This window comes from Colias eurytheme, chromosome 8 (genome assembly GCF_061535395.1).
Source record: "Colias eurytheme isolate Ceu_HAF_F1 chromosome 8, ilColEury1 Martin Lab GWU primary, whole genome shotgun sequence".
NCBI lineage: Eukaryota > Metazoa > Arthropoda > Insecta > Lepidoptera > Pieridae > Colias > Colias eurytheme.
In genome coordinates, this window is record NC_142987.1 from 7,146,474 (window position 1) to 7,156,480 (window position 10,007).

A 10,007-nucleotide genomic window follows, 5' to 3' on the forward strand; every position below is an offset into this window, starting at 1 on the left:
TGCGCGCCAAAATGTTCGTTGGAGCGGTCGAACGCGGAGCGGTCCGTTCCGTCGGGTGTCGGTTTTTTACCGCGCATCAAACGTGGCGCGCGCGCCAATGGAGACCGGTTTGTCGTATTTTTTGTGTTTGTTGCGCTCCGAGTAATAATTATGATGGATAACCAAAGTTGCCGTAAATTAATTCAGCTATATGGTACGAAAGAAGTTTTGTGGAACAGTAAAATTTCTTCGTATCATAATAAATCGCTTAGAGATCTTCGCTCGAATTATTGCAAGCGATTTATTGGTTGGAGAGAAATCAGTAGTGAAATGGGAGTCCCTGTGCCGGAGTTAAAGAAAAAAATGCTGCTGCTGTTCGTACACGACTAGCTTCCATGATGAACGGTCAAACACTGGAACAGTTGCCACGCGCGCCAGGCGCGCTTAGTTGATATACTTCAATTATTTGGAACGCGCTCCGCGGAACGCACTCTCGGCGCGGTCATTCATGGCGCGCGCGCCAGGAGCGCGAAGTCGATACCCAGCTTTAGTCTAATTATTCATAATTATGATATCCATGAATTCTAATAACATAACTAAAAGTCAGTTTTAAGTTATTTTCACCATTTTCCTTTAGTTTTTATTGATGGCACTGGCAGAGCAAGGCAAGAGACAGATGACGCACCTGATAATATGTCATATATGGTAAACAGAACAGTGTGGTCGAGTGGTAGTGTTACAGATGCTTTGCTGGCCTTTTTATCATAAATACGCACTTTTCTTTTAGCATTAGTAACTACTGAACCTAGCAAAATATCTGTGTTAATATAACCATTCAAGATATACCTCTGCAATGCGAATGCCTGCTCTAAAATCTCACCACGAGCAGCTTAATGAGACTGAAATTCACTCGACTCTCTTAATATAAACAATATGAAAAGCGCTGTCATAGCATGGTGTATAATTTTCAGTAAATTGAACCAGGGGCCGTCACAGCGGCCGCGTGATTACCTCCAACTCATGCGGTAGCTTGACTATTATCTCGCCAAGTGCCAGCACCTCACAGAATTAGTACAATGCTTGCTTCTAATGAATCATAATAAACTCGGAAATAGTGTCCATATAATACAAATCTAATGGATTTAACATTCCTAGAGTAGGTATAAAGAAAGAAATGAAAAGTTTTCAAATTCATTCAAAATAAACCTAGTTTCACAAAGCTCTTTGTACATATGAAACGCAGCGAAGATTATCGACACGCTTGGCAATATCGCCATATCACAAGCAGATGGGAACCATTATTGACTTATATCTAGGACTAATAGAATGCTCGCGTATTTTCACATACTATTTTGAACACTTCATTCCCCTCATAAGAGCAACGTCATCGTTCGTGAGGATTTTGAAAATAAGATAAACCTTTGGAAAGTTATCCCGTTTCTGACGAGTATTTTACGAGGGGACGACAAATCCTCGAAATGGTTTCGTTTGGTGATCAAACTTGCCGACTCCTGTCCCCAACCCGAGTTTCAATTTACTCTTACATCGTTTTCCGCTGTTGAAATAAGTAAGCCCTTTGTTTTTCATCTACCGAGTTACATTTTATTCCCTTAAGAATGTTACGCCATGTCCTTTGTACGGTGCAACCGCACAGAGTGCAAAATCATCATTTTTGTATATCACAGCATTTTCATATTCATATTCATTAGCGTTAGTTCACATTAAAACGTCGCGAGCCGCGTACGTATGTAACTCATTACAGCATAGCAATAAAATCATATTATTTAGCAGCTTAGTTTTATTAGTATCTAGCAGCAGCATCCCAGGTGTACGAACCGTAGTCCGTACATCTTTATGGTCCTTCGAGCTTAAACGTAAGCAGGACCCATTCGCGTGTGATAAATCATACCTCGTGTAGTGGGAACTGCCACGTAAGTTCCAGCAGCAGCGGTGAGTCCACAGCTTTTTACCTATACTATCTATCGAAGCGAAGTAGCATTTTCATCATGGAAGATCTAGTAGCTAGCCAAAACATGATCATCGGAGCGATGGAAAAGCTCCAAATCAATTTTAAGAAAGACGGTGTCGAACGCAAGACCCCGGCTCATATTAATAAGCGATTAAGTGTGTTAGATTCTTACTGGCAAGAATTTCAATGCAATCATATTAAAATATGTGAATATGACGATAAATCGCATGAATATTTTAGCAATAACATTTATAAGCGAACGGCCGATTTTTATTATGAAACGCGTTCTTACATTATGCGGCACTTGCCAGCGGAAAGCAAGGAAAGCCCTATAACACCTGCAACACCTGGCTTATTGTCTCAGCCGGGAACAAGCAAGCAGCAACAGGATTTAAATCCTCAGCCATCATTTAAATCGCAAGGTACATCGAGCAAACTTGATGAATTATTCCATAAACAAGCAATTAACTTCAAGGCTTTTAAAAGAACTGTAACAAGTATTGATGTTGAAAAAATATGCACTAAGTGGAAATTCGAGGATGCCCTTCAACAGTTAAATTCCCGATGGAGCGTTATTGACTCCCTTCATTGGGAAATCGACAGCATTTTGGACGGGGAAGACGTTGAATATGAGAATTCTTTCACTCGCCACGAAAGCATTTTCAATAACCTCAAAGAAGCGATAAACACAAAGCTCTGGTCAGTCTCTCACAGAGAAAATATAACACCAAAGGTTGACATTCCGATTTTCAATGGAAACTATCAGCATTGGGTATCTTTTAAAAATCTATTCAACGAAGCTGTTCATCTTAATCCTTCCTTATCAAATTCACAAAAAATGCAGTATCTGAAAAGTAAGATCAAAGGCGAGGCAGAACGCCTCATACAGCATTTATCTATAAGCTCACAAAATTATACTACCTGTTGGGAAATATTAAATCACAGGTACGAGAATAAAAAGATTATTTTTACATCTCATATTAATATTATTTTAGGCCTACCCAACATGCAGCAGCAATCGCTCACACAAATTAAAAACATGCTCGACGCGACAAAGGAATGCCTGAATGCCATCAAAAACCTTGGTGTTGATACAAGCACGTGGGACCCGATGATCGTTCATATCTTAGCGCTTAAATTAGATACCGACACTCATAACGATTACATCGAGTCATTGAAAAATCCTAGAGAGCTACCAACACTGCAAGAATTTCTAAGTTTCCTCGAGATGAAATTTACTGCATTAGAATTATCTAAGCGCAAGCAAGATCCACCTAAAACATACCAGCACCCTCAAAAACCAACACCAGCAGCATATCCTAAAGCATTCCAGAAATCGCATTTATTTAAATCATTCGCTAGCAACTATAATAACTCATCGCAAAACGGAAAAGGTATCAATTACACAAAGCAAAATTGTCCAATATGCAACAATAATCATGGAATAATATATTGCAATAAATTCGCAGAATCTCAACCTAAACTGCAATTACAAACAATTACGAGGTTACAGCTATGTCAAAACTGCCTGTATAATCATAATGGTAATAAGTGTTTTTCCACTAAAAGATGTCGAGTATGCAATGAGAACCATCATACTTTGGTTCATGAAGCGTTCGCACAGCGGACATCCCAAAATACAGCCAGCACAACAAGCCCCGAAAATCAACTGAAAAATAGCTCTCACGTATCCCTGGATGATACACAGGAAATTTTACTAGCAACAGCTCAAGTTTCAGTTCAAGCTGCAGACGGTTCATTATTAATCATGCGTGCTCTCATAGATCAAGGATCACAGACCTCCCTTATAACCGAAAATGCAGCTCAGAGACTCGGTCTGCCGCGTCAGCATTGTAAGGGAGTGATTTTAGGTTTAGGAGCGAAAGAGAACACGTGTAAAGGCTTTATGAACATACAAATATCTTCTCAATACAGCGATTATTCTTTAAATACAGGAGTTTTTATAATGAATCATGCGGTGAACAATCTACCAAACAAATCATTCAGCAAACCAGCGTGGTCATTTATTAACGACATACAGCTAGCCGATCCAGAGTTTTATCGACGCCGACCAGTTGACTTATTGTTAGGTGCCGATGTCTATTCATCTATTATCATGGAGGGAATTATTAAGCAAAGCGAATCTATTCCTGTGGCGCAGCAAACACGCCTTGGGTGGATTTTATGCGGCAACGTAAGGTCGTTCCAATGTAACGTTGTCATGGTCGACGTGGATAGCCTTCTAAAATTTTGGTCAATCGAAGACATTAACGAAAACATAGATATATCACAAGAGGATTATCAATGTATTCAGCAATATCAATCAACAACAACTCGTCAGTCAGATGGAAAATACGTTGTTCGTCTCCCTTTACATCCAGACGCAAATGAAAAGCTAGGTTTATCGAAAACAAAGGCATGCGCTCAATTTTATCAATTAGAACGAAAGCTACAAAAAGACGACAATTTATTCAATAAATATAAATCATTCATAAACGAATACAAAGAATTGGGTCACATGCACTTAACAATAGCGCGTAACATGAAACCTGCCTACTACATGCCGCACCACGGTGTACATCGAGCCGATTCGAGTACTACGTCATTACGAGTTGTGTTTAATGCATCCGAAAAAACATCGACGGGTGTAAGCCTTAATGACGTCATGTATAGAGGTCCGAATTTACAGCAGGATATCTTATTATTAATTTTAAATTGGAGACAATATCCTTACGCATTTATAGCAGATATCGAAAAAATGTTTCGACAGATTTTAATTTCAAAGCAAGATCAACGTTATCAGCAAATAGTTTGGCGCGAAAATCCGAATCAACCACTCAGGGAATATACTTTGTCCACTGTTACGTATGGTACAAAAGCAGCGCCCTTTTTAGCAATGATGACGCTCAAGCAGTTAGCCAAGGACGAATGCAACCGTTACCCGATAGCAGCGAGGGTGTTAGAAGAACAATTCTACATGGATGATCTTCTTAGCGGTGCATTTGACATCATATCAGCGAAGCAATTGCAAAGAGATCTCATCGATTTACTCAAATCGGGAGGATTTAATCTCCGCAAATGGTCAGCGAATGAGTCATCATTATTAGAAGACGTTGATAAAGCAGAAAACCTAGCAAGCGATACGTACAATTTTAAGTATCAGGAATCAACGAAAGCACTCGGTCTTAGTTGGAATGCCCAAAAAGACAATTTTAAGTTTATATGCAAACTGAATCCGCAATCCGGCTCGAAGGACCATAAAGATGTACGGACTATGGTTCGGGTCACGGGACATGTAGACGTGAAATCAAGCAAGGGTCGCGGTATTAAAACAAGCAAAGGATATGTGGCCGTATTTATCTGTATGGTCACAAAAGCGGTTCACCTAGAGTTAGTATCAGACTTATCTACTTTTTTAGCAGCGTTACGTAGATTAGCAGCAAGAAGGGGAACTCCTCGTCACCTATACAGTGACAACGGAACGAATTTCGTAGGAGCCAGCAAAATTTTAGCGAATGAGTTTATTGACCAGCAATCTATTTTAACACAGGATTTTTTCACGGAAATTAGCGAGATGCAAATCGAGTGGCACTTCAATGCACCTTCCTGGCCTAGCGCGGGAGGACTTTGGGAAGCAGCGGTTAAAAGCCTAAAATATCATTTACGTAGAGTCCTAGGCGATCAAAAGCTTACGTACGAAGAGTTCGCCACTCTACTTTATCAGTTAGAAGCCTGTCTCAATTCGAGACCCCTATCTCCTCTATCTGAAGATCCTGATGACATAGCATATCTCACACCTTCCCACTTTTTAGCGAGCGGTCCAATTTTAACAATCATAGAAACTGAGAGAGATGAGAGAACGAGGTGGCAATTGACGCAAAAAATATTTAGTGATATTTGGAAACGGTGGCGAGCTGAATATTTAACGTCATTATCAGCCAGAAGCAAGTGGAAAACATCAAAGCCTAATATCAAGTTGAACGACATCGTGATCATACATGACGCTCTTCTACCTCCAGGAAAATGGGCGTTGGGTCGTGTGATTGAATTACATCCTGGATCAGACGGCTACGTCAGAGTCGTAAGCGTAAAAACTAAGACGGGTATTATCAAGCGACCGGTTATTAAATTGTCCATTCTTCCTGTTAACACAGAAGAAACAAATCAGCAAAAGCTACAGAATCATACCAGCAGCTTATCACCAGCAAACACCCCGAAAAAAGCGCATTCCAATTAAATTATTTCATATAAACTTATTATGTATCGTTCAAATTAATAATATTTATTTTAATACACACGTCAGCTACAAACGTAATATTATAACAGTAACAACTTCAATATAACAAGAATAAACGTCGACAAACATTTTATATTCTTCAATAAATTAACATAGTTGAAGATGGATAGAAATTAATTAACTACTCCAATAAGCAACCAAACTTCAAAATTTATTAATAATTAATTATATCAATCATCTGGATATCATCAGCTTTATGAAACTTTAAAAAGTAATATTCATTGTAACATCGTATTATACAAATAAGCCACGGTTGTAAACAATTGGAGTTCCATGACCGCATGTTACTGAATCAGCATTTCGATTCAACGAGGCGCACGCGACCAGGCCTTATCAATGGTGTCAGGTATATTATTGCGAATACATTGTCTGAGATTAAAGCTAAATATTCATGATTAATTCACATAAACAACACACTTATAAGATAAATATTGAGCCGGAGGTGTATCCGAAATCCAACCGATTCAGCATTTTATAAACACCGGTACCCATCAAATTTGGAGCTGGCAAAAAAGCTACAACGACTCCCTGCTAGCTCGGGAAGCGCATTCAGGGGATAGCAGCAGCAGCAGGCCTATGGTGTGCGTGGCGGCCGGCGGCGGCGAGCGCCTGCCGCGTACCAGCGCGCAGCGTGCCATCAGTGACCCATGTGTTAGTTTTAGTGAAAAGTGTGTGAGTGTAATGTGCGTGAAACAAAAAGCAGAGCAAAATGTGTGTGAAACAAAAAAGCAGAGCAATGTGTGTGTGCGTCATTCAGTGAATCAATAAAAGACAATTCCCTATTTTAGAAAAGTGTAGCCTTAAGATCGATATCTGATGATTGTCGGGCATCATTTGTTAATAGCTTTTAAGAATATTGTTTTCACCTTGTAATAGGTTAGCTCATCGTCATATCTATCATAGCTTTCATTTCCATCACTCTTGTTGCCCGGGAGCATGTACGGTGCAACCGCACAGAGTGCAAAATCATCATTTTTGTATATCACAGCATTTTCATATTCATATTCATTAGCGTTAGTTCACATTAAAACGTCGCGAGCCGCGTACGTATGTAACTCATTACAGCATAGCAATAAAATCATATTATTTAGCAGCTTAGTTTTATTAGTATCTAGCAGCAGCATCCCAGGTGTACGAACCGTAGTCCGTACATCCTTAAAATATATTTATTTCAAAATTTTCCCGTACAAGTAATTATTTCCAATAAGAAATGGAAATAAATATCAATAACAAGAAATGTATCAACATAAACATAAAATTGGTATCGTTTAAAGGTAATTTTTACTAGCAAAAATGGATGCTTAGGGCTTTTTGCAAATTTAGAATATTATTAGTATTATAGTTTCTCAGTAAAGTGTATAACGCATAGATTAAATAATAGATTGTGGGATAGTTTAGATGATAATAAATTGAAACTTATCCGATATTAAAAACTATTATTTTACTATTTTAACATTATTATAATAATATTATCATTCATCACTCAATCATTGTTTATTCCTTATAAGTTATAATATTTTATACATCCCAAAAATAAGTACAAAGGTTTTCCAATTTGTCCTAATGGTGAGCTCCTTCTCCGCTTTACTGGGCACAGTAGGAAGTTTTCAATCCATAATAATTATCAAACAACATCTCACAAAGCATTAACCTGAAAATTAAAAATACGTTGCTTAAATACACATTCAAAAAGAGGCCCTGTTCTCAATTCGACTAAACTCCAATATTAAAAAGTTTTTTTAATGTTTTATTTTTTTTAACTAATTGTTTTTAATGATTGCGCCACAAATGACTAATTATACAAGAAAAAATCTCGCAACCGCAGTTGCATCATTGCATGACTAGAGTTGCAAGGTCATTGATGTAAAACATTTATTTATCTATTAGGATTTGTTTTGATTTTTTTTTTAATAATGATTGAGTATTTTTGCTTAAGTATTCATAAAAATAACCATGTTAAATAAACATCTGAATACTAAATGTTAATAAAACAGTTATTCATACTTTTACGGAATCCAAACATGTTTTTCCATTCCTCCTCCGTATAGTCTGCAAATTTATTTATATCATAAACCGCCGATCCCTGAGTCGAGCCCTGTGCGTTCATAGTGTTTATCTTCTCAAGGTTCTTAACAAATGCTTCATAGTGTATTTTCCGATCGTTATCGTCCGCATAAACTCTATTGTTATCCTTTATAAATTTCTCAAAGAGCGCTGGCGCGTCGGCCACATTGTAGCACGGTTTTTCACTTGTCATCGCTATGGCATTTGAAGCACGACTGACAACACAGCTGACGCCTGACGGCCCACGTAGTGATGCCAGAACGCAATATGAACAGTTTATCTAATAATATAACGTTTCCTATTAAGATAAGGTTTAGTTTCCTTTATTTTGTTTTAGTAAAATTTCCACACGATCCTGGAACTTCACAGTAATTAACTTATTACAGATAATTAGTATTAACTTTGAACAATTTTAGTTTTTGATGCACATTGCACACACAAAAGGATTTAAAAAATAACTAATGGAAAAAATAAGAGTTCCAAGTTAGATTAAGTTCTGTTTATTATATTTTCTATACATGTATAGTAGGGTCATTGCGCCTGTTCGCGTCCACATGCCTATTCGCGTCCATTTTGCGGATATCTTTCAGAAAATTCACGAAAATAAGTATACTTTAAGTAAAATTGTAATAAGAAAAATTTCCGATAATACCTCAATGTATAAGAGACATGCACACATATTCAAAATATGCCTGCGCACCGCCTATCCTATTAAAAAAAAATATTTAATTTTGGCTATTCAACGAGAGAGCTAAAACGCGCGGGATATTGATAAAAAAATAGTGCGCAGCGTTGCGTTTGACGGTAAGTATCTTATTGTTAAATATGAATTTTTGAATATGTAACTGTTTCTTTACTTTGCTAATAAAACATGGAATAGTATGGATTATAAATCAGCTTATTTCTTTTACAATTAATAGCTAAAATAAGGTGGACGCGAACTACTACACCGAATTTGTACAACTTCCATTTTGCGTCCACGGTGGGCGCAAACTATACCTATAGTGCATAACAATAGAACATATTGCGTCCACATTGTTTTTCATTACGTATCAATTAATTGTTTGTATATATATATTTATATGTAATTATATATAATTATACATATTTTAATATGTAATTTAAAATAGATTGTAAATTTTTGACTAAGACTACAAGTTGATAATTTAAATTTTCATTCAAATTAGCAAATTTTTATGCTATTTTTTCATTTTAAAATGGGTATTCTAAGAATGAGACTAGTATCTTTGAGAATGAGAGTCAATAAGTCTGTGGTTAAGAAAATAATATGAATAAAAAAGAAATTTAATTCATTAGAAACTAAAAAATAGGGTAGGGAGGTAATCTTAATAGATTATTATTTATTTACATAATGTAACTTTGTCTTTTGTTAATTTTTAGTTCTATTAATGATGAGAAGATAAATATAGGTAAATAAGTTTTTCCAGTTTCCTTGCAGTGAATTATATTAATATTAATGTTGATTTTAGGGTTCCGAACCTCAAAAGGAAAAACCGGAATCCTTGTAGGATCACTTTGATATCCGTCCGTCTGTATGTCCGTCTGCCGGTCTGTCTTTCTGTCAAGACCCTTTTTCTCAGTAACGCGTGGAGGTATAAAGCTGAAATTTATATTGAATACTCAAGTCTACGGTCCCTTGAAGCAGTGAAAAAATCAAACTTATAAGCCAAAGCAATC

The 10,007-nt window shown here is 37.0% G+C and overlaps 2 protein-coding genes across 2 annotated transcripts; one reads left to right on the top strand and one right to left on the bottom strand.

Moving 5' to 3' along the window:
- Window positions 1–2,243: 2,243 nt before the first annotated feature.
- Window positions 2,244–6,185, top strand: LOC149906590 (uncharacterized). Its single transcript, XM_090104446.1, has one exon. It carries the CDS (start codon window positions 2,244–2,246, stop codon window positions 6,183–6,185), a length of 3,942 nt encoding a protein of 1,313 aa, XP_089960572.1.
- Window positions 6,186–7,751: 1,566 nt separating this feature from the next.
- LOC149906591 (falcipain-2a-like) lies at window positions 7,752–8,558 on the bottom strand. The gene is made up of 2 exons (XM_090104714.1): window positions 8,250–8,558; window positions 7,752–7,896 (listed from the first exon to the last, which is right to left on the bottom strand). Exons 1-2 carry the CDS (start codon window positions 8,500–8,502, stop codon window positions 7,892–7,894), a joined length of 258 nt encoding a protein of 85 aa, XP_089960840.1. The 5' UTR covers window positions 8,503–8,558; the 3' UTR covers window positions 7,752–7,891.
- Window positions 8,559–10,007: the final 1,449 nt, after the last annotated feature.

What these genes read in the sequence shown, in the direction of transcription:
- LOC149906590 (XM_090104446.1), top strand. Translation starts at nt 2,244, where the DNA reads ATGCGGCACTTGCCAGCGGAAAGCAAGGAAAGCCCTATAACACCTGCA.
- LOC149906591 (XM_090104714.1), bottom strand. Translation starts at nt 8,502, where the DNA reads ATGACAAGTGAAAAACCGTGCTACAATGTGGCCGACGCGCCAGCGCTC.